The 25,767-nt window shown below is 44.6% G+C and overlaps 1 protein-coding gene across 1 annotated transcript in view; it reads right to left on the bottom strand.

Moving 5' to 3' along the window:
- The window catches only part of ACTN2 (actinin alpha 2), a 324,822-nt gene that overhangs the window by 110,756 nt on the left and 188,299 nt on the right, over positions 1-25,767 (bottom strand). Inside the window, exons 8-12 of the mRNA XM_069607933.1 lie at positions 22,520-22,605; positions 18,689-18,781; positions 17,654-17,884; positions 13,466-13,613; positions 8,075-8,225 (exon numbers count right to left, since the gene is read on the bottom strand). Coding sequence (XP_069464034.1) covers positions 8,075-8,225; positions 13,466-13,613; positions 17,654-17,884; positions 18,689-18,781; positions 22,520-22,605 — 709 coding nt within the window. The remainder of the gene's footprint in view (positions 1-8,074; positions 8,226-13,465; positions 13,614-17,653; positions 17,885-18,688; positions 18,782-22,519; positions 22,606-25,767) is intronic.

The raw sequence follows: 25,767 nt of genomic DNA, 5'->3' as shown, positions 1-25,767 counted from the left end.
CAGAGAAAGACACGAGAAAGAAATTAAATCAAAGTTCTGACAATAAAAACCTACCGGAGTAAAGTTAATATAAAAATAAACCGGCGGTATGTTAGAGGCTTCAGTAAAAGTGGTATCCTCGAACAATGGGAAAATCCCATAGGAAAATATTTGCGGTCAAATATTTACGGCAGAAACCACTGCCACCAGCCAGAAACCTTTGAGAGAGGGATGTTACGGTACCCCCTCGAAAATGAACACTAGGGAAAAACTATTAACCCTTTCCAGTACTTCCATATTAAGATGGGTTGTACTGGTTTTGTTCAAAGGATTGACTAGTAAAGTCAATGGGGACTTTAAATGCCCTGGGAGACAGTGTCCCAGGGTATGGAGTCTATGTTTGGGGGTCACTATGACACCCCTGTGTCACTGCACTGAGGGTGCTGTGTAACACACATGTTAAAAGGATGACTCCTATGAGGGTGAGAAAAACCCCATAGACCATAAGCACACAAGATAGCCTAAAACACACACTAGCAATCTGTCTGAGAGTGGGAAAAAAGGGTCTCACTCTTAGCAGGAGAACAAAATAAACCCTTCAAATCCAGCAAAGCTGCTGGGGGACTCTATAGGTAAGGGAAATTAGCCTTAGAAGAGAATTCTCCCTAACAGACATCTCTTGCGGAAAAGTGCTGCAGTCACCAACTGAGTCCTGCAGCTCACCTATGGCTTGGCTGTGCTTCTCGGACAAAGTTGGAGCTGTTCCCAGGAACATGGAACTAGCCAGCCCTTATGACAATTGGCCATACATTCAATGCAGTGCTTCTGCTACATAACAGCCCAAAGGACAATTACTGTTTTGGGTATGTGAATGGTGTTTGGTTACATACATCCCTATTCCAACCCAACTCAGGCTTCTTCTCAGCCATCTATCTACCACGTCCCTTTCCGCTCAGCCCCCTACCCTCTCTGTCACTTGGGCTGCAATTGCCTATTTCTTCTACCCTCCATGCGCCCTGACATTGCTCCATTCCCCCTTCTACTCACTCTTCTCCTTCCCGGCTCTCATAATCTTCAGCCTCAACTCGGTGTAACTCACTCTCCGGCCTCCCTATCTCCCACCTTCCCCTTTGCACCCACGCCCCTCAAACAAGATGCTCCCATGTAGGGAGCATCTTGTTTGAGTGGTGTGGATGCAATGGGAAAGGAGGGAGATGGGGAGGCTGGAGAGTGAGCCAGACCGAGTTGAGGCTGCAGGTGATGAAGGGATTTGGAAGGTGCTGTAGGCTGCTTGTTTTACTTTGCCAGAAACTAAATAAAGAAATAAAAGGCTGGTGTTTCTGTACGTTGTGCAATTGGAGAAATTAAGATAAGTGTGCTAAAGAAATGAGAGTGCCGTGCAGTTCCATGTGTATCCAGAAGGCCTCGTGTAGAGCCTGATGCCCATCTCATGGCTGGTATTCAAAGGGCTGCACTTCCTGGCACAGCGTGGCAGGGATACGGCAGTCACCAGGCTGGAATGCAAAACAGCCCCCTGCACAAGTGTTGTTCTAGCCAGATGCCATCAATCAGCGGGCGTCTAACTGCTTTAACCTTTATGCTCTTTACGGCAGCAGCTGCCATCGCGAAGCCCGTCTATGCTGAGAATGGAGTGCAAGGCCACAGCAGTCCAAGGTCATGGCAGCAATTGTTCCTCTCCAAAATAGCAACAGTGGGCAGAAGGAAAGGCACACAGAGCAGGCAAGGAGCCAGGTTTCCCCCACTCACTGTCATTTCTTTTTGTAAAAGTTTCTACCGTGCACGATTTCAGCTTTCTTGTAAATTAATTGACTTTGGTTCGTAGGGGGTCATCCGAATTATAAATTCAGCAACAATTGTATTGTTCATCATACTTCAAAAAGCTGCAACCTCATGCGGTTCATGACTCAGGGGGACAGAGATCAGACTGAGAGGGTAGTGAGCAAAGGGGCTGGCATTAGATTTTACAGACTGGTGGCAGACTGAAGATTTCTAGGGTCTCTCTGCAAACCCTTTAAGATTCTACAGATTATACCTTTAGGTCACCTCCATTACACCGAACACTTAACAGCCGAGTTGCACCTTATGAAAACAGATTATGTGGACGTGTGATGGTTTTATTGGAAGGTCGTAATTAATATTCAGAGACATAAAACGGTTATATTTCTCTTACAGTGCTATATAGCTTGTCCACTAAGCACTATGCGGCTCATTATGAGTTTGGCTGTATTTTGGTGTTAAATCCACTGAAATATCGCCAAACAGAATTACTGATACCGCCACTTGGTCCCGTGGGTTTACCACAGGATTATAAATGGTGGTAGGAGGTGTAAATCCCCACTTCTTAAGAGTCGAAAATGACTCAATTGGGGACTCTTGGTGGACTTACCAGTGGCGGAATTACTGAGTGGTAAATCTCCCATTGGTGAATCTGCTAAATATTATAATTTGGCAGTGCGGGAGAAGAGGTGGTAACGGAATTACCGTCACTTTTTTCCCACATGGCCAACCTCGTTATGAGGCCCATATGTTTCTTGTCGGCATAGGGGCTTCTCAGGGCATGAATACTCTCGGGATTAATGGAGGCCTGAGTCATGTATCAACATATCACACCTTGTGCTGCCTGGTTAGAATCCCTCCATTATTTCCGACCCATTCTTCGCTGTCCTGTCTCTGCTCGGACAGAGAGTAGATGACCTGATTTTCCAGTGCATGCCCTCTTAGTATGATGTGAGCTGCACTGCCCCTGTCCAAATACCACAGAACTACCTGTCCATGCTTGCCAACTTGGCACTATGTGCAAAACAAAATAAAACACATTCCACAAAGCAGGGCTGTCCACAAATAGAAGAGTAAAACAGACAGTTGATTTGAGGACAAGGTACATATATATAATATTAATGACGAACATTGGGCTCCGGATGAGTGCCCCTTCCAGGGCAAGAGCTTACCCACAGACCGTGCCTGTGGAACCCCCAGTCTTTGAAAGGGCAGCTAAAATGCAGTTCAGCAAATCACAATGTCCCTGTTAGTTATCCTGGGCACTTATAAGGAAGAACCTTAATTTAGCTATGGGAACTTAATGTCTACTAACTCCCGGGTGAGGTGGGCTGGTCTCCAAAAGAACAATGTTAAAACGTTCTGCCACCACCCGCTTCTATCAGCTAACCCTCCGAGAGATCAGAAAACATGAAGTGACCTTATGACATGTCTCCTCTGTACAGCCATTTTATGCAGTAGTACACATCGCTTCAAAGTGCATTGATGCACATAATGTATCCTCATGGTGAGTGCTCACCCCAACAAGTGCTCACAAAGTGCTAGAGCCACTACATGAACCTGCTACGGCCCCAGCCTTGAGCACCCAGGGGAAAAGACCTTTGCAGCAGGGACCCCTCTGCCCCCTTTTGACACTGCAGGCAGGCCCTGTTGACTGGAAACAGGAACAGCAGCATAACATCTGCGATCCACTCAAACGCAACTCTATAGCGCACAATGCACCTTCCTTGACAAATGAGTTCTCGCTTAGCTCTTTGTAGGTTAATTTGTTGGGGACGAGAGATGCTAAAAATATGATATGATATGGCATTTATAACGCGCCTATACACAAGTGTTTCAAGGCGTGACGGGGCAAGGGGGGGAAACAAAAGGAGGACAGACAACGATCCTACTAGGCCAGGCGTCATTCAGATCACGCAAGTGCATGGGAAGGGGGGAAAGGAAAAGTGCAAGGGGGAAGGGAGAGCGGAAAGTGCAGTACATGGGAAGTGGAATAAATAAGATAAATAAACACATACAAACAGGCAAGTGCAAGGAAGTGCAGACAAAGTGCTGGAAAGGGGACTGAAGGGATACAGAAAACAGTCCCCAAGTGCAGAGGTTGCCAGGGAGGCAGTGCAGGTGGGCAGTTGACAGGACCTGAGCCAGAGATCAGAAAGGGTGGCCAGGTAACCAGTGCGCTTTCAGTCAGGAATTCAGCAAGGGTGGGGAGGAGAGAAAGCAGAAGCAAAGTTTGGATCCGCAAAGGGCCCGTTTTCCAACAGAAGTACACGAACTGGCTCAAGCATGCATCCGTTGCCGCAAGTTGGGGTGGAGTGGTAATGAAAGGGCGCGTAGAGAAGAGAAGCCAGCTGGATTGTAGAAAATGAGGCATTCGGTGGCAGCGGAGACATTGCTTCCTTAAACGTATGGTTACAAAATGGTAGTAGACCAGAGCGCAGCCAAATGGGGGACCAGACGGCATAACCGAGTAATAAACCCGAATGAGTATGAAGTCTGCCAGGGGCTGCTTGTAGTCCAGTGCAGAAGGGAGGCAATCAAGATGTTTGTGCTGCACTGCCCCTTTTGGGGTGTTCCCAAAACGGATTTGCATACATTTTTTCCCTTTCTGTACTTTAAAATGATGAAATGGCAGGCTGGCAAGAGAAATCTCTAGTGGGTCTGCTAAACGGACTGTTTCCCATCCATCACGTTAGACAGTTGCAAAGCTGCCCTGAGGGGCACGGGCATGCCAAGCTTGCTGTGTCTATTAGCCCATGCTATACCTCACTATGGATGCCCGATGAGGCTGAAACATGTCTGTGGTTGCTTGTGATCCAATGCGGGAAAGGAAGTGAACCAGCAGCTCATGTTGGACTGTGCCTTTTAATGTGGGACCAACACTGATTTGAATAGGCCTTTTCTCTTTACGTAATGGCATAGTGAATAACCATAGGATGGAAGGATGCCCAGAGACATTCATTTGCAAGTGGCTATACATTAATTAAAGCTTTCCACCCATCACTTTTTAATGTTCATAAGTCACACTAAATGACAGTGATATGCCAAAACGTGGGCTCTAAGCTCGCTGTGTCTAAAGTCCCGAGAGACACCTCCCTGATGACGTCTTATGACGCTAAGGCATCTCCCTGGGGACGTCCTATGAGGCTAAAGCATGCCAGGGGTTAACTGTGATCACATACAGAAGGTATTTGAGTGAACCGTTCCGGCTGGACTTCTCTTCTTAGGATAGGACCAAGACATGGTCTTTTCCTCTTATGTAGTGGCATGGCTGCTTATGGAACTGTGGAATGGAAGGGTGTTTAGAGTAAATTTCCAGTGGTTATGATTCATTCAACCCCTTGCATTAATCACGTTGGAGCTAATTTTGCTCCAGGGCGGAATATGTCTGCCTTTTGCCCTGAGCATTTGCACTCCGCTGTGTAAATGATTAAACGCTGCCTATCATGTTAGAATGGTAGGCAGCGTTTACAACGGGTCTCCATGGAGTCCGCCCACTTTATCCTGGTGCATTAAGCCGGCGGTCTCCATAGGGATCGGCAGCATTTGCGCTGGCATGAAAATGCATGCCGGCACAAATACTGGGGCATTTGTCTGGCAAAGCGGAAGGAAGGCTGTAGTACGCAAGTTGCGTTCCGCCCATCCTCTCATACAAATGAATGAAAATGGGATGTGATGGGAATCGGCCGCGAAAAAGCCTTTCGCAAAGCTTTTACACTGCAGATTCCCCTTACGTGGAGCGGAACATGAGCTCCTATGTAGTGTGGCAAAGTTGCCTCAAGCGACACAGCTATGCTCAGATGTGGATTCGGAGCTTCCTGTTCTTGGGGTGGCAATGTGCACCTTAATGATTTATTTATTTATGTATTGTATTTGTTGGTAGCGCCCAGGCCCGGAGGTATCACGGCAATGGCAGTTCCCAATAAGGATGAAACATGCCTGGGGTTGCTGTAGTCCCATGCGTAAGGGATGTGACCTAGATGTTTGGTCTGGACTGCCCCTTTCCGAGTGGGGCCAAGACTATTCATTCATGGCTTCCCCCTTCGGTAATGGACTAGAGAGCTAAGACTCAATGGAATGGAAGTCACACAAAGCAATTGGCAGTGCCCATGTTTAATTCAACTGTTTCCATCCACTGTCTTTTATTGTTGCAAATAGTAGACAACCTCGTATGGGGGGATTTAATGTAGGGAGATGCCAGATTGACTTACAAGCAACAAATCCAGCTTCATCACAAGGAATGGAGAGGACAAAATATAATTCTGTCTCCAGCAACAACAAAAAATCCTCTCATTGGCCGGAAGCCATAACAGCTGCTCAGGAGTCAATTGTAGCCAGTAAATGGAAAGTAGCAGGGGAATGTCTAATGTTCGAACCCAGACCGCCATGGCACTCCCTCAAGAAAATCCAATGCTCGCCTTAGTCTCGTGGTTGGATCCTTTCAGGATCAGGCATTAGCCTTAAAACTGGGGTCGTTGCTGGAAAACCGGGTGCCCGCCTCAAGGACCACTCGGGATTTTACATCTGTGCACAGGTTTTTGGTGCTACGATAAAAGGGGCAATCACGTTTAAAAATATATATTTTGCTCCCCTGTACTTCTTTAATATTTCATGTAATTTTTGGAATGGCACCGAGTCGGCGTTTTGCTGGATATCCATTTGTACATTCATACACTATTAAAGGGAACCAAACTTTTTTTCCTGACCTAAAATAGGGAAGATAAAACAAATTGTATTCTCTGGTAAAGTATTGCTTGATTTTGGAATGTGGAATATTTGTAGCTTTCCAAAATTGATGCAAACATAGCTCGTTTGCAGGCTTCATCTACTTTTGTCTGAAGCAAAACTTCTCCCTTTCTGATCTTCATCTCCAGGTCTGTTTCTTTGATATTGGTTTCCTCTACTGGTCAGTCTACTTAGGTATGAGAATCGATCTGGAAAGACATGCAGCCTCATTCCAAGTACAGCGGTGCAGTAAAAAACAGTGGTAATTCTATTACCACTCCATGACTGCACCACTGTACTAAAGGTTTGGTGGCGAGGTGGTGGATTTTCCTCTATCAAAAAGCTGAAGGGAAATCTGCCACCTTACTTTCAAAAATCGGCAAAATCAGTGGAATTACCACTGGTGGCAATTCTACCAAAATCCCCATGGAGTCCTATGGTTTCCAAAAAATGGGGACTCACACTGCCTACAACCACTTGTAATCCCACTGTAAATCCACACGACCAAGTGCTGGTAACTGTAAATGCTTTTGCCAGTATTTGGACAGATTTACAACTGAAACACCACCAAACGCGTAATGAGGTCATGGCCCCCATCTCTTTATTGGGGTATACAAGACACGTAGGTCCTCATTACAAGTTTGCCGGTCTGGGAAAAATTATGGTAAAAGTGACGATAATACCATGACCGGCACTTTTCCCGGACCGGCAAAATACAGGTGTGTCTGTAGGGGTTCCCTGATTTACCTGCACCCTGCAGTGAAGAGCTGGAGGTAAATCAGGCCCCGACTGGCAAAAAACTGCCAATAATTCCGGCATCGATATAACAGGTGCTGGAAATACCAACAATACCCTCCATGGAGTACTCTAGGAATCGATGGAATGGGGAGTTAAAGCCCTTTCCACTACCTTTAATATCCCGGTAATATCCCGGTGGTGGAAACGGTAGGTCAGGTATGCTGGGATTACCGGCGGGATACCAGTAAAGGTGTAATGAACGCCTCAGTGCGAGTATGACGGTGCAGTAAATACATGTCAGTTAATTGGTCTACTGCCATGTTTACAGCACCAAAATATTCTATGATTGGACTTGAATATGAAGAAATACTTCCCGTGCCTGGCAGCAGGTACTTCCTACAGACAAAGGCAGGATTTACCATCAACAGAATTACCTCTCGTGCAGAAATCCTAACCCACATTAAAGCCCCAATGGGACTCAATAATGGGGACTAATGTGTCAGATAGATTTAGTGCCGAAACGAGTTAGGGTAACCGTAAACAAGTTTGGCACATGTACCACCGCCTAATCCCCCAAACTCATCATGAGGCCCAAAGTCTAAACAGCTGAATCGCTGAGGTGAACACAGAAGGTGATATCACCACTGGGCCGCGTAGCTGGTGTGCGCCTGCGGTAGATCTAAATTTAGTTCCCAAAAGAAGGGATTTCAGCCCGAAGGCCAGGACAACGTGCTCTCCCTGGAATGCTTGCGCACTACCTATGACACTATTGGAATCGCTGGGAAGACTTTATCGGGTAAATGTCAGCAGCTGCGCGCCTGAATATGGAACATACTTCAGCTCCTGGGCAATGGCAGCGATCTGCTCGACCCTGTCCTGGCGGGCAGCCAAGTCGCTCTCAAAGGCTTCGTGCTTCCTCAGCAGGGCGCGCACTCCATACAGAGACGCCGATTCATATTCCTTCTGCTGTAAAAGGTGTTCCTTGCCTGTAAGAAAAGGAATGATAGCTATTGATCATGGTCTTTGTGCGTGCATGCATAAGAAACGAGCATTGATAAAGTCAATCGTGCTGGGTTTTGTGCAGACTTTGCATAGCTAGTTGCCCAGGAACTAGGATCATTTACTCTGGGTACCACATCAGATGGCAGGTATTGCTATCAAATATCTGCCACTGCCATCTATATTCCAGGTACTGTCATGCAGACATGGGGAAAAACATGGCCAGACAAGTAAGGTAACATTTTTAGAACTACAATCTGATGTTCCCAACAAAAGGGCCATGGCACGGTAGAGTATCTTTCTTCAGGGTCAACAATAAGGATACCAAAATGACAATATTAGTCTCCCTGACCACCTTGAACCGTGGTGTTCTCTCAACTTCTGGGTTAATTGGTGCTTTGATAGAAAAGCAAAGTCTGTCATAGGTTTCCATTCCTGGCCTTGAGTCTGGCGGGTGTCTGGCAACCTTGGTGCTTCACCTCCAGCAATAGGGTCTGAGGGCTACCGCTCTGCATATAAGCACCAGCTCAACAAGTAAAAAGACCAATTAAAGTCATTCTCTATAGTAATCTGTCTTTCGAGGTCTCTGCTCAGTGTCACTCAACGTTTCTTAGTCACACCTCGATTGGATTAGATGATGTCCTGGTTCCAGGTGGGCCTTGCCCTGTCGTCACAAGATGGCAACATCCTTTGGTGAAATAAACACTCCTGCTGAAGCTTCAGATGTTCCCGAAGCAAGACTCAGGGAGTCTTAGAGAGATGAGGTAGGCTTGAAGGTAGGCTTGAAGTGACTATAGGTGTTTGTCTGGACTATAAGGTGCATTTCTGTCCCTGGGTCATGATCCTATAGCCCAAGTATATCTCAGTTTCTTCCCTGTTTAACTGGCCCTGACTCATGCCTGGGAGCCTCTCTCTGGTTCTCAGTGCTAACGCTCGAGCTGCCTTTTAACTAGCCTCCTCTTAGTTCTACCATAATCTTGTTCCTACTCTCGCTCTCCTCAGACAAGAGGTAGCTGGATATTGTCCTGCTATCTGCCTCCTACTCGTCCTGTACCTCCAAGAAACTTTGGACCATGCTTCTGCCTGGTTCTCTGGTCCTCTTCTCCTCCAACTAAGAAGCTGTTCACGTGGCCTCTCTTCGGCTTCTGTACGTCGTAATGGGGGCCATTCATTTCCACCTCTCTCTTTCCACTATCCTCCCCCTCCTTAGTTCTCGATCCTCAGTTCTGCTCTTCTTGCCTAATGTATTCTATCTTCTTTCATTTTCACTTTCCTCTTGGTCCCCTTATCTCCTCTCTGTCCTCTCTCCTCCTGCTGGAACTTCTTGCACTCGCCCTTCCCTACTTTCCTATCCTGCCGCGTCAGCATCTTCAGTATCTCCACGTCTTCCTGCTCCCTCATCTCTTCCCCCACCTTCATCTCCTCCTGCTCACATAACTCTCTCTGTGCCTCCTCGTCGTTCACTTTGAGCTCTTTCCATAGCCTCCACCAAATCTTTCTTCTCCAGCTCAGCTCTTTCTTTGCCGCTTCTACCTCCTGCAGATTCAGCTCTTCCCAACACCTTCTCCTGCTCGCTCAGCTGGCTGCCCTCCTCCTTCTGCATCTTCAACTCTGTCCACACTTCCTCCTCCTCCTGAACCTTCTGCTATCTTCACGTTGCCATCCTGTTACTCCAAGCACCCACTCTTACCATTTTTCCCAGACTATTATCTTTTCTCAAACCAGCCCCCTGGGCCATGCTATGATCTATGCGCTGCACCTGTGGTTGTCAATTTCTCTCTACACTTAGGATTGTCAGTGCGGTGAGGACTCAGGTGTCTTTCATCTTTCCTCACTGTGTCTCATGCCCTATGGACTGAAATGTATCTCCATGTATATGCATGGTAGAGCAAACCTGTGGAATCTGTGAGGGAGTGGTGGTGGGACCGGCAACTGTTCTGCGATCTGCTTCAAGCAGCAGTAGCTGCAGAAACACAACCACTTTGGATATCTAATCTAGTAATCTCGACTTCCTCATTCTCACTCTTCCATGCCCTGGGGTCCACATAGGAGCTGGCTGAGGTGGCTCTCATTGGTACATTTAATGAAAGTTTTAAAGGGGGAAGTAGATGGCGTTAGATCACGGGTCGTTGTGGCAATCCACCCCACACCCCACCCCACACACAGGACGCTGGTGTCGTGGAGAAGGTGGGACTTGGGAATGCTCCTCAGACCACCCCGGTCCAGCAACAAGAGCACACTCGCTCTCCCTATGCTTTCGGAGTATGCACTCAATGTCATTTGATGTTGTGAGCATCCCATTGCAACACAATACTTTGTATGTGCAAAGATATACACACAGAACATAATGTATGGAAATAGTTACTTAGTCGGAAATAGTTACTTAGTCCTGTTGACCTCCTCAGCAACCTCTCAGTATATTTGGTAATTGGTGGACATCATACCGCCAATCAGCAAAGCAAAAAAAACAGGAAGGATAGGCACAGGAAACTGCAGTCACCGAGGCACATTGTGCCTTGCATTGTTTCTCTGTGTTCCCTTTCACTGGTGCTGGATAAGCCACCTGCATTAAAATTCCAGAAGGACAATGGTGGAAGGCAGGCGAGGAAGCAAAACATACATTAGTGTTAATTAACCGCATAACCATGACTTGTGGTGAGGCAGCCACGGTTACATTGCACCCACAATGTTATCTATGTATTAATATGGACCAGAGAATGACAACAGACAACGTTCAATGCAACACCATAACAGTGTGCTATTTCCAGGCTATTTCATAATACAACATGGCTTACCACCCTATTCTTATGCAACCTTTGATTTTATTTTGATTGCTGAAGGCAGCCAGAGAAGTGGAACGTCCCAGTTCTCTGTTTGCACTAGCTCTCTGGCATCTGCCTAGGGTTTTGAGTAGTTTATAAATAAGGAATAACGGGAGATCTCAGAATTCACACAAAGGCGTGTTTAGGGTGCTCAGACATTATCATTCAAAACAGTTCTGACAATTAAAAGATATGCCTCAAATTTAAAAAGATCTTTAGGCTGACCGCCATGTCGAATAGTTCAAGAATAGGTAGCAGAAGATTAAAATAATTCTTGCCAATTTAAACAGCGATTGAAAGCCATTGTCACGAGCACGAAATATTTTCCTGATCCCTTTGAGAGGAAGGAAAGACATCCCTGAAAGTTTTGCTACGCCGGTATATGCAGTGATGTGTAGGTCATGATAGCTACCTTAGAGCGTGGCAGCCAGTATGGATCAGAGAATGGGGGGTCAAGTGCCGGAAGCCTAGTATTCGGGCCTCTACACAGAGCATAACATGGGAGATCTGCATAAGGGGCATCAATATATTTGAATGGTGACATGCAAAAGTGCAGCAAATTGGGAGCAAGCACGTCAAGGCTTTGCAGGACTGCAGCAAGGAGTGAATAACAAAATGTTTTCCCAAAATACTCAATTCCTTCCTCGAGGAACATGGGGGGGCAAAACCTCGTGTACGTTTTTATTCGCTTCGCTAGCAGCAAAATCTTTGAGCAAAAGGTAATATGCGGATGTGATTTCCAACCAATTTACAGATGTCTTCCAAAAAATGACATTTGCGGATTTGTGTTTCGGCAAAAGTCCATCTGGACGTTTGTTTTCCAGAAATAGGTCATTTGCATGTTGTTTTACCAGCAAAATAAATGGTAAAATAAACTACTTAGTTTATGGAGTTTGTAAAACAAAAAGCCCCAGTAAAGGTTAATGTACTGTTTTTGAAATGTGCAGAATCTATTTTTGCGGATTTCATTTCTTGCAAATGCATGGATTACATTCTTAAACATTTTTACACCCATTTTTTCATTTTTACAGAGTACGATTAATTTTGTGCACACATTTGGCAAATCGGCATATTTGACAATTCCCAATTTCGCACAGCCCTACACATAATGCACATATAGGTGTGGCTTATTAGACATGAAATGCCCGAAAACACAAATGAAGACAAGGGAACAGTGTACTTGAAAATTAGGATTAACGTAACAGCTACACCCCCCATTACAAGAGAAGTTAATTGAAGGAATTTAAAGCACAAAGCCATGGACAGACCCTGTCCATAAGTTATTTCTTCTGTTGCATTTTCCACAGGCCCTAAACACGGTATTGTCGTGTCCTATTTTGTGCAAGGCTTTACCTAGAATGTAGTGATGGGCTCTCATCCCTCACCCTTTGAACCAGTCCCATTTGAGGTTGCACTGGGGTCAGCATTACCTTTGTTATTGTTTAATATATACGCATGGCCCTCTATGTGATATTCTCCAAGCCATGATATATGCAGGGCTAACAATACATGCCAATGTCCCTCAGATGTATATCAATATAACACAACAGTCTGAAGAGAAAGGTTATCGTCCGTAACTTGGTGAATGGGGCAATAAATGTTCGTCCAATCCTTGTGTCAGAGATGTGCCATCCTGTGAGACAGTGACCTCAACAAGCAAAAATGGTTTCTTTTGGATGTTCGCGGATGGCATCTATTTCTGTCTCATGCATAAATCGATGCCTTTACCTGGTGAAGAGATTTCAGCAAATGCAGAGCTCATCCAGGTCGACCCTGAGTCATGCTTCCTAATTAAAATCACACCCATTTATTTTTAGATCACCAAAGGCTTCCTGGGAGGGTTCGGTCACATATAAGATAGTGATAAATCTCTGCAGGGTATCAACCCGGCCTATTTGCCGGTTCGGTTATTCCTTTTATCAATCCATATCATTATATATATACATGTACACCTCAGGGATGGACGGACTGTTTGCATAGCTGATCCCCCAGCCTTGTGGGGAGGAGACTAGATGTCTTTTAGAGATCAGTTCCTGAGATTTGGGAGCTGTACCTGCAGTTGCCTGCGATGCAAATGATTTACAAGTGTTTCACAGTCTGTAAAACAGAAGGAGGAACTCTGGGCAAGCTCCCATTTTTGGGGGAGAGTGATAGTGACACACATCCATCGACTAGCAACACTGATTTTCTTGCTCTATCATTATAAAACACATGTTTTTGCTTTGCTCTTGCGTGATGTCAACCCTTGTGTTGTGCATTTGTATACATTCATACTTTTGCAGACTACCTTATGCCACATTTAAGGGGGAAACTTTTTAACCTCCTTAAAGAAACACATGCTGTACCCTTATGGGGTTTCGCTACAGTTGGCCTTAACGTGAAGTTGTGTAGTATGGATCACTTACCATGCGTCCATGTTTCGTGAGTAGATGCTTTCTGCCTAAATTTCTCTGCTAGGTGATCCAGCCGCTCAAGTCGTCTTATCTCATTCAACAACCATTCTTCATAACCTTTCTCAGCCTGTTCAAGCCTCTGCCAGGCGCCGGCAATGTCCTGTAAGGAGAGAATCATAACACATGTGAGGCATAGGACTAATCAACAGAAGGACTGGATCCAAGGATAGCGGTGGACGCACTGAAGGCGTCACGCCTTAAAAGAAACGGCCTGTGCAACCCAGAGCCTGGATTCTCGAATTAGGTTCATGTGTGTTTTTGGTAATTCAGTGTGGTAGTTTTCAAAGAAAATATCTTCCCAAAGAGAATACCAATATCTGTTGATTTTAGCACACCTGCTCTTATGACCAGGGGCTTAGACACAGTAAAGGAACTTTGACTGAATGTCTTTTATACGCTCCTTACCCCCACACGTGTGCTAGTCATGGTGTGCTTGGAAGCAGTATTTTTTAAGGAAGTGAATAGAGATTATTAGCCTCAACAGGGCTTAGAGGGCTGGGTGCAGGATAGGAATGCAGGCTAAGCCCCCTCGAATCATGAGTGAGTGTTCTAATTTTGGCTAGAAATCAAGCCTGTCACATCTGTTTATGACAGCTTCTTCAACTCACCAAAAAATAAAAATAAAAATCCAGTCAGGTTTTTCAGACTTGGTCAATGAACAATCCTGGGTTTTAATATTCGGTGGGTCCATGAGCCCAGCCCTACTTAACATTTCATGGATTCCCTTGCAACATCATGTCTACAAGTGGCAATTGTCTTTACAAAAGTGTTCTTCAAATATGCGCAGAATGGGAAACCGGTACTGTACTTACCGTACCGGCAAATTTATAATGAGGCCCAAATGATTTTTGACTATTTTTTAATGTGTTCACAACCAAAAGGAACGAATATCTAGATTTACAGTGAAGTATGTGTATTATCTGTGTTAATAAGTCACTGGCCAAGGTATCTGCCATTCAACTCAAGGGTGGATATGGCTATTTTAATTAAAGAGAGTTACCATCTTCATAATCCAGCCGGTCCTTATTCTGGATTTTTAATGTCTACATTAATCAGGATATGCAAAATATTTCCATTTAAATCAAAGTCATTCAAAGTTCAATCCAAATTCTATCTGAGTAATTTCTTATGCAAGCTGCGCAACCAGAAAGGAAAGCAATTACTGGGCTGAAAATAAATCAAGCTTCCAAGCAAAAAAGAGTGCAATCTCCAATAAACCCCCCAATCCCTTTGGAATGTAATAATATCATCTCACATATTTGATGTATAATACTGAAAGTTATCCACAATCCCCTAGTTGAAAATCTGGAAAGATTTCTGACGTAAAGAGAATGGGCCTCATTACGATTATGGCGGTAGCCGTGCCGGTAATCGTCTTTTTTCCGGCACCCGGCAATGGGCAATTACCGGGGCATTCCGGCCCTACCGGACCCTGTAATTGCACATTGCCGGGTGCCGGTATTAATCACTCCCCATTCCCATTTGAGCCCCGTAGGGCTGAATGGGAATGAGGAGGCCGGCAGCGCCGGCACCGTCAATAACAGTGCCGGCACCACCGGGTAGGTCTGCTCGCGGGTGCCGTTTCGCACGGGAGGTCGGACCTGCCGGGCTGACAGACACCCGCGGGCAGACATCATAGTTTAACCAGTCTGGTAACTACAGTACCGGCAAGCTTACTGGTACCGTACTTACCATACCGGCAAACTTATAATGAGGCCCAAATGATTTTTGACTTTTTTTATGAGTTTACAACCAAAAGGCAAAATGTATGAATATCTAGATTTACAGTGAAGTTGATTGTGGTTTCTAAGAGTATTTGTTTTAAAGGATAGGATAAAATGAGGAATGGGCCAAGAAATCCCAGACATGCTTTGGCCTCCTTGGGCATCATCCCAGAGGGGTAGCATGCGACCCCAGCACAGCAAGCTCAGATCCTGCACCTAGGCACACTTGTGCAACATAGTGTGGCATTGCAACTTTAAAAAGTGATCCATGGGAAACTATCAATAATTATATCTTCTGTGAATTGCTCTGTGCAGCCACATTCTATGTTTGTCAGCATTCTGTGCTAACAGGGAAAACTGCAGTTAATTCAAGTCTTGGCAGCACCCCACAAGCGGCAGTTCAGCTATAATTGCTGGTCACATTCCTTCTGCACAGGACCAGAGCAACTCCAGATATGTGTATTCCTCAATAGGCATCATTGGTGTGGTATAGTTTGGGATGCGAGGCCCAGAAAAATCTAGAATTACACATGAGCATCCCTATACCACGTGGAGTGACATTTCAACAGTAACATGTGACAGATCAAAAGCTTTGACTTTATCATAACCACTGGCGATCTTCCTGTGCAGCCTTCAGACACAATCTTTTCAGTCTGCCTGCCTGTCTGCTGTTCCTTTACAAAAAGGGAAAAAACACATGGAAATTGGTCTGGGCCCACAACGAAAAGGGGAGTCCAGTCCGAACAGTTAAGTCATGTCATTTCTTTATTGGCCAACGTATAATCTCAAAAATGTTTAGCGTTGTTAAGGGGTAACTTTGAATTCTAGGCACAACAAGCTGGTGTCGCATATATGGGCAAACACACACAAGTTGGTTCCAGAACAAGCACAATGCAATGGTTATACAAAGAAAAGACTGTACCCATTCGCTGTGGGAGCATGCCGTTGTAGGCCCAGGCAAAACATCCCTTTTGGTAAGCTGCACACAGCCTATGGTACAGACAATGGTTGGTGATTCCCAAGAGTGCCCTCTGGCACCACAAGGGTGTGCCCCTGCCTCTGCTCTAGTTCGGTCATGCACTGCTGGAATCTGTGGTGATTTTGGAATCCCCTCTCAAGCAAGTGCCCAAAGATGTGACTAGTCCAGGTGATGCTGCCCCTATCGTCTACTGTTTATGAGTCACAATGGCGGGCAGTGTAGCGCCCTTGAAAGGCAAGCCAAAGGCCTGTCTTTGCCACCTGATTGTATTGGTGGAGGAGTTTACCTGCTGGAAGGGAAGAACAGTCTTATGTTTGAAACAGCTTAATAGACAGCACATCACGGACACCCCCACCCCCTTTCCTGAAGGGCGACTAGCTGAATCTGCAGGACCATTCTTTTCCCATGGGAGCAAAAACCTTGCAAAATAGCCATATGAGTGGCTAGAAAACCCGGCAGCTTTGTATGCTGGGGATGTGAGTTGGTTGGCTTTTCAGTTCTGAAGAAAATATTGACTCTTCTTGGGATTTGACAGGAGACGCTCAGAGGGTCCAGTATCGTACCAGATGTTTTTGGTGATTCCTGCTTGGTGACACTGAAGGAAACCCCATTTGTCCTGTGGCAATCTTTCAAAATGTATTAAGTCAATGGCAACCAAGAAAGTGTGTGTGTCTGTGTGTGTGTACTGAGAAACGTTTGAAGGGATGGACATCTCTATTATGGTGCCCGTTTCCTTCATGCTGCTCACCTACCTTCTGATCCTGGGTAGTGCACAGGGGAGAGCCTTAATAGATGTCTGTGTTCCATTGGTAGAGCCCCTTGTTGCAGAGCTGAGATTGCTGGGGGTTACTACTAGAGAGACCGATGCCATTTCATCTCATGCTACTATGAAGCCCTGTGTGAATAGGTTCATACATGAACTAATGAGAGATATGCACCTACTCAAACAATGTCCCAGGCGAGCCCTCATTTTCATAACATTAAAGGTGAAAAGAAGACAAGCTTTGATTTCTGCTTTTTTAGAAGGTTATTTTGTCGCTGATGCCAAAATTGTGGTTGGTGTTGTGGATGACACTGTACATATTTCTCTAATTTAGTTGAACCTCACACCTCCTGCTTTTTACAAGGTCAGGTAATCCATCAATTACTTCACCTTTCTTTAAAATAAGGTTCAACTCATACTCTGCTGGCTCCTGATGTTTATCTTCCCTTCTCACCTTCAGCGTTGGTGGTTCAGTCAAAGATTTTTCCAATTGTGTATGCAAATTGAAGTACTTTCTATATAGTGTATATTTGGCACCGTAAGTGTGCCCATGGCTAGGTGTTAACTATATATAAGGTGTTACAAAATGAGCTAGAATTAATTATTTAATTGCCAGCAGAAGCGTGGTTAAGAGCATGGGCAAGGGAAGAGGATCGGCCAGTGCTTTCACTTACTGAAACCAACTTGCCCTCCGAGGGCATGAAGGCTGGCCTGTTACTTATTCTCAGCTTCGTCTGTAGGGTGTTGAAGTCGATCTCCAGCTGGCACTTCTCCTGGACCTTCGGCGGCTTGTGCTTGCGGCGGTAGTCTCGAAAGTCATCTAATTTCTTCAGCATTGCATGCATGCTCTTCTCCGGGGTCCTGTTCTCCAGCCAAGGGATGGTTCGACGAATCCATTCTAGGAGCTATCATCGACCCGAGAAACAAAGAAATAGATAAGAGTTATCCAAATTTAGAAGAAATTGATTTCAATGAAGCAAAATAACTTTTACACCGTGATAACCCTTAGTCGTTGGTTGAGAATCCAAAGACCAAAGCTGATACAACAGAGTGGATGAGGGTAAAGTTTGAGTGGGTCATTCAAGCTTCAAGTGGCATTGCAGGATATACACCACATGGGTGCGTGTCCACTGTCCTGTGTGCTAGGAGCACCGAAGGCCCAGTAAGTGCTTATCAGTACCAGACATTTAAGACATGTGAAATGTCACCATCTCTTGCCTGCTTATACATGGATCCTGTTGGGCACTGCCAACGTCTACATTTGCTCTTATTGCAGTGTATACAAATAAACTAAAACAACATGACTGGTTCTACCACAGTAGACATATAACTACAAAAGTTAGAAGACAATCCCAAATTATACCTATTTGTTTTGACTTCAATGCAGCCGTCAGTTACCACAATATCATGTGTGTCAATGGGGTCTAAAAAGCGACTGCTGCAATAGGAATTATGTATCTTTCCTAAATGTCTCTAACTTCAAGAGCACATTTCAGAACCCCTTCCTCTCCAAAAAAAACACATCCTCGCAAAAGTCACTAAATAACAACACATATGTGTGTGGCCCTCTGACAATCTCCTTGCCTCTAAGGCTGGTGACCTTTCAGAGCCGCCCTGCACAGGTGCATGTGTTCAGTCCTTCACCCATGCGCGCGCTGCTAGCCAAGATACACGAATCTAACATTGGGACCGCGGCCGCCCATCCTCACCTCACTAGCCAGCCGTTCATAGTCTTCCATCAACTTCTCGTTCTGCTGGTTCACCGCCAGGACCTTGGAGATGCGGTTGGCCGCTGTCTCAGCCTGTAAGACAGAACAGTTAGCCAGAGCACTTCTCCCTGTGCTTCTATCATCCGCAATGGGCATGCCACAGAAAGCGGATGCAAACCGAGTCAACATGTTTTGGTAAAAAAAACTCACTTGTTCCATGCTACTGAAAAAGATATTGAACATTATGTAATTGTCTTTATTTTTAAAGGACTAGGATGCGTTATGTACATGTAAATCACATAATGGCAATGGTAGTGGACATCTGATGCTATTTGTTTTCTATATGAACATATTTTAAACAGAGGGAACATATGTGAAGGGTTTTCATGCTGAAGGTAACGTATGGTAAAAGTAGGGGCGATGGGCTGTGTGGGCCTTGATTTATCTGCCCTCGACTGCTATGCTTCAGTCTGACCATAGTGTTCTGAAGGCCTGGAACTTTCAACGCTCTACCAATCACATTTCCAAAGATATGTGATTGGTTGAGCGAGTACTCAATATGATTTCTTGTTTTTCTTGTCCACAACATGCAACAGACGGATCCTGGCTTTGGGAGCTCAAGTATGTATCTGGGGTGATGGTCAACTTCAATCTAGCAATCACGTTACCCACCCAACAGGAAACTGTGTCCAAGAACAGAGCATGTGTTATGGTCATTCCATCACCGGTGATGATAGGCGGGTGGCACATAGTCTTAGATACCTTTGGTAGCTGGTGGTTTGGATATCGAGAAGCACAATGGCATCTATTTCCTTTTTTTAAGTGTACGGTAATTTTGTATTTGTTTATTATTTATAACACGCACCAAACCCTGAGGTAGCTGGGCGCTTGTCCGTCAATCCTCCATCATTTATGAAAAGGACAAAGACATTTTTGTTTTTATGGCACTATAACTAACAGCAACGAAAGAGAAAAAGTGTCAAAAGTTGTTTTTAGGATACTTGCCCTGACTGCGAGGTAATATGCCTAAACGTGTATTTGCAGTTCAGTTGAAGGCTAAATTAACTTTTATTCTAAAGTGCAGGGCGGGGAGCAAGGGTTCACACTCTGAAAAGCTGGAGCCACTCCCACTGCTTTCATCGATAAGCAAACTCCTCGATTGGCTTTGTGAATAGGCTTCACAGCCAGTGGTGCCTTGTCTGTATGGGTGGTAGGCCACAGCCCTCACTTGAGTGTCAGGTAGCACAGTCCATTATTTGCAAGGGACTAGGCTGTCTGCCTCTGAGCAAGGGAGTGTACCCAGCTATGTTTTTAAAAAAAGAATGTCAATGAGGGCTCCACAAAATTCGTAGTGCTTAATAATAAGAGACCGGTGGGGTGTAGGGGGCCTGGACCCACTGCCGCTCATGATTGTGATACTAGTACAGGCTGCGCTGACTGATAGGAGAGGAGTACCCTCGTCTCCTGACAGTCAGCAAGCTATAAGTAGAGCAGGCCTTCTGGTTGAGAACTGTGGCCGTGGTGTTGGCATGCCGAAGGTGAGAGCGGGAGGTACATGAAATGTAAATGTGTATACTCTGTAATGTGTCTGTATGTTTGCATGCACGCAAGTGGTGTTGTCTGTGTGTGCATGTGTGAATGTGTCCGCATGTGAATGCGTGTATATTTGTTTTTATATATGCGTGCAAGAAGTTGTCCGAGTGCTGCATGAATGCGTGGGAGGATGAGAAAATGCATGTTTTATGGGTATGAATGCATGGATGAATAAGAGATTGCTTGTTGTGTGGATGCATGAATGCGCTGGTGAATGAGAGTGTATGTTGTGAGATTGTGTGAATGGCAGAGTGTGTGCTTTGAGTGTGTGTGCCTGTGCTGCATGTATAAATGGGAAGCAAATGTCTAATTTTAGCAGGGGGCTACGGGTGGAATGACATTTAGGGCATGAAGGGTCAGGCAGAAGTGATGGGTACTACTAATAAATAGATATACTTTCTTACTGTGGCATGGTATTTTTTACTGGGCATCAAGGGTAAAGAAAAGATGATAGGTGCTACTATATAGCTAGACTGGCATACGTTGGTGCAGCCAATTTAGCTACACTCTTAATGTGGCATGGCATTTATACTGGGCATCAGGGGTAAAGCAAACATGATGAATGATATTATGTAGTTAGACTGGCATACTTTGGTGTAGCCCGTCTAGCTATACTTTCTTACTGTGGCATGGTATTCTTTTACTAGGCATCAAGGGTAAAGCAAACATGATGGGTGCTATTACATATCTAGACTGCCATACTTTGGTGCAATCAGTCTAGCTATACTTCTTACTATGGCATGGCATTTATAATGGGCATCAAGGGTAAAGCAAATATGATGAGTGCTATTATGTAGCTAGTCTGGCGTTCATTGGTGCAGCCACTCTGGATCTACTTTCTTACTGTGGCATGGTATTTTGTTACTGGGCATTAAAGGTACAGCGAACATGCTGAGTGTTATTCCATTGCAAGCATGATGAGTGTCATTACATTGCTAGACTTGCCTAGTTCCATTTTTTTACTGCGCCATGGCATTCTTTACTGCAATGAAAAGCCACCATTATTACTTTTATTACATTGCTAGACTGGCTTTCATTAAGGTAGCCACTCTGGATCTATTTTCTTAAAGTGGCATGGCATTTTATACTGAGCATCAATGGTACAGAGAACAGTGTTATTGCATCATTAGACTGGCCTACTTTGTTGCAGCCAGTGTCGTTATGTTTCCTTATTGTGGAACAACATTTTTACTGGTATTAAGGGTAAAGCTAGTATGATGAGTGTCATTACGTTGATAGATGGCCTTTATTGGTGCAGCCAGTTAATATATACTTTCATCCTGTGGCACAGTATTTATTTTTCTGGGTATGAAGGGTAAAGCAAACAAGTGTTATTGCAGGGCTAAACTGAAGTGCATTGAGGGCCCCAGCCCGGCCATATATTCTTACTGTGGTATGGCATTTGTTACTGCACATCAAGCAATAAGCAAAAATGATAAGGGTTATTATTACATGGCTAGTTTGGCCTAAATTAGAACAGCCAACGTGGACATATCTTCTTACTGTGATCTGGCATTTTATTTTAGTAGCAAAATCACTAGGGGTACATTCTTAAGTGGTAATAATGGCATAGATTGGTGCATTCTACATGAACATGTATGGGCACAGCCAGCATGAAAATGTTTTTTATACTGGCATTTATTGTGGGCAAATAAATGAAAATGTGTTGGAAAATGCTTCTGTGCGATGTTGGTGACTTGCATGTATTGGATTTATTTTCATGTGCTACCATACAAAACCAATTGCAAACTGTGTGGCATGTTAGCCAATTGTTCACAGAAACTGTGCTAGAAAATCCACCATTTTAACCCATTATTTTAAACATGTTCTCAGGGGGAGAACCCCCCAGAACGCGCTTGGTTGTTTCAGGCTTCCTCAGCATGCTTTGTCGCTCCCGTGTATTTCTGCAGAAAACATTTACGGCCCTCCAATTTAAAAAAAATCACCAGCCGCCACTGTTCAAAATGTTTCCCAGTGTAGGTAGGTCGAAAGTGAGCAGAATAAATCGGAACATGACACGACCCATGCATGAAGGCAGCTGTTAATACACTCCAATCAAAGATGACACTGTACACCAAAGGAACCATGGTGGGCATCAAACATCAAAAATATAAAACATTCTGCATCACGATCAGTCACTGCTCTGTATAGTCAGAAACACACAGATAGGAGGCAAATATGTACAAAACACAAGCAAGCACAGCAAGCACAGCAACCCCAGGAACAGGTTACTGGTACCTGCTCAGCTCCAGCAAAAGCGTGATAGAAGCAGGAGACATAGGTCATAATAGCTCTCTCATCAGGCTTAGGAGTGTTCACAATATCTAGTGAGGAGAAAGGAAATCAAGGGGAAGAAATATAGCATAAACAACCAATGGTAAAAAGAGACAGGCAAACCATCGAAGCCAACTAGATAAACGCAAGAGGAGGCTTCTTCACTAGCCAGGCTATGAATAATAACCAGCAGAAATCCCACGATTGACAGCAGGCTTGATGCATGAATTTAATTGAAACACAAATAATCCACCATTGTGTATATATATATATATATTGCTTTTCCTATTTCTAAGGTGGTTTGGGTAAGCATTATTGCAATTCGATACTATCAACATTTACCCAGATTCAACAGTACATCATGTGTAATCAGCAATGCACAGGAGGAGATGAAATGAATAAGCCATGTCTCCCGCCCAGCTGCTGCCTTATATGTTCATTCCACAATATTGTATCTTCAAACATATGAGTGAGTTCATACTGGTTATTATTAGCAGGCATGAACATTGTAAACTGCGAGACAGAAGAAATAAGCTTAGAAAACAAAACAGGGGTCATTGCTATCGAGGAACTTTCATTTCATCCTAGATATGCAGTAGGTGATGTCACAATGATGCTGAATCTGGCAAGGGCTGCCATTGTCAAGGCATGCACAACGAAGAACCTGGAGAAGAAACCAGATGAAAGGCAGAGAGCAGAAGGTGAAGCGGGTCCATGTGTGTACATGCTCACCTTCTGAGCACCCGCAAACGCATGGTAGAAACAAGAGACATAGGTCATAATGGTCCGTTCATCCGTTCTGACTTTGCTTACTAAATCTGTGTAGAAAGAAGGAGGTTAGCTGCAAACTACTGCAGGGCTGTTAGTATTGTGTGATGTGTCATAAGGACACTCAACACACACACACATACACACAAACACTGTCTTGGCATTGCGCATGCACACCATTTTTATTTATTTATTGGGTTTTTATGATGCGCCTACACAATGTGTTTCAAGGCGCAACAAGACGGGGCGGGGATGACAACAGCTAAATGGTCCTACTAGGCTTTGTGACATTCGGATTGTGCAAGTGCAGTAATAGAAATGCAGGGGAAAGAGGGAGGATGGGGTGAGTGCCGGAGGGTTAAGCAAGTGCCTGGGGAGGCCAGGTGGACAGAGCCCAGCGACAGGAGTGCAGGGCAGAAAGGTCCAAGTGCTAAGTGTGAGGAGCAGGCTGGAACGGCTGATGGGGTGCAGGCCCAGCCCGGCTAGTGTAGGAGGGTGCACAGAAGGGCAAGTGCAGTTTTGGGGGGTGGTCAAAGGAGACAAGTGCAGGGGTAGACTAGTAGGAGAGGGCCTGGTGCCCTATAGGAATCTGAAGGAACCAGGCAGCCAGTCAAGAGGCAGCGGGGTGAAAGATTATCGGGTTGGAGGAAGAGAAAAGGAGGCTCTTGAGAAACTTCCGGAATTTAAGGAGATCCTGCTCAAGTCCGAGAGGGGCAGGGAGGCCATTCCAGTTGAAGGCACCAGCGGAGGAGAGAGATCTACCCCCCCCCACTCTTTGCTTGGAAAAGCGTCTGATCCGCAGTGAGTTGGAGCTACAAGACCGAAGGACTCTCGCAAGGAGGTATTTAGGGGGAGATAGTTGGATGCAGCGGGGTCCCAGGCCCCAGATAGCATTGTGGATGATGCAGAGAATTTTGAACTTAATCCTTGCAGCAAACGGGAGCCAGTGGAGAGATTTTAAGGCAAAATGTTGGACACTGCCTCCTTGGACTTATAGGGACACACTGGCTCATATGAATTCTGGTCAAAAGTGGTAACCGTGTTGGCAGTTGCCCCTTTTTCTTTTCTCAAAGGTGACATGCAAACCTGTCCAATGTACAAACGTAATAATGGTAATGACAATAACCTTTCCTTCTATAGTTCTTGCAACCACAGCTATTGCCATTTTGTAGTGCTCTAAATAACTGGTGAATCTATCTCCAAATTTGATGGTACTAAATTTACCAGCCTCGTAGGATGAAGGGTGGAGTCAGCCAACCACTATTCAAACCTGTGACATGTTTAATGTCATGCGTGCATTACATGGTTAGTCATCCCTGTGGCTTGGTCTACATTGTAGAGGCATCATGACCCATTCAGTGAAAGAATGGATTATCCAGCATAAAAATACCGCCCAAAACATAGATGCGAAGTCACTCCGCTGTCATGACATTTTAAAGAAAAAGGGTGCAGTATTCCACAGTTGAGATTCTTACCAATGGAGCATATTCAAAAACATCTTAAAGGAACAGAATACAACACAATCTTAGAAACAGAAAATGTGTTTTTTAATACATTAATGTTCATGTTTGTCTCCAGAAGGAATTAATAATGTGTTAGATTTCATATGGTTCTTGGAATAATGAGCGTTAAGAAATTATGCACGGGCCCTATTTCAAAATTGGTCAAAGGGTCTCATTACAAGGTTGGCAGTGTGGTAAACAAGTGGTGGTAATTGACTTTTTTTGGTGTAACGGAATTACTGTCACTGTGACAGCACTGCTGAATTATAGGTTGGGCCTTGAAGAGCAGGGGTTACCTCCAAGAGCATTCTGGAGTTAGCTACTCCTCTTAAATATAGAAATCATTGGGTTTTCTGTGGCAGTATTACTGCTTAAGGTAAAACTGACGATGAACTCCAAAAATGTGGTATTACTCAGCCTTTACCCCACTCATAATTCCATGGTAAACCACTGGAACATATGGCAGTAACAGTAAATTAGTTTTCCAATTATTCTGCAGAAATACTGTGAAATTACTGCCAAACTCGTTTTGAGGCCAAGCCTGTAATAAATGTGATTTTATAATGACAATTGGACATTTTATGAATGAACAAAATGTTTCCTTTATCATTTGTTTACATGGTTGGAACTTGTTTGTGAAAAAAGGGAAAAGTTTAAGAAGCAGAATATGCAATTTGATTAGGTGCCCGTAGACGCATTAGATTGTGAAATATGTCACTCAATGGGCTGAAAGGAATCTTGAAGTGTGGTGGAAGTGCGTCAAGAAGTGGGCACAAAGTAAACTGGGCAGTTTGAGGGCCTACCATATCTTAGTTGACAATCAAATTATGTAATTCTTTGTATCAACATATCTTTTTGACTTATTAATTAGTTATGCATTTATTTGATAGTGCATTGATGAAGGGCTAGTTTTACTAAATGAGCTCTTAGACTGATGTAATA

The sequence above is a fragment of the Ambystoma mexicanum genome, chromosome 4q (assembly GCF_040938575.1).
Source record: "Ambystoma mexicanum isolate Mex_15411 chromosome 4q, UKY_AmexF1_1, whole genome shotgun sequence".
Taxonomy (NCBI): domain Eukaryota; kingdom Metazoa; phylum Chordata; class Amphibia; order Caudata; family Ambystomatidae; genus Ambystoma; species Ambystoma mexicanum.
Note: the sequence above shows the minus strand (reverse complement) of the source record. Positions and strands in the feature narration are given on the sequence as shown.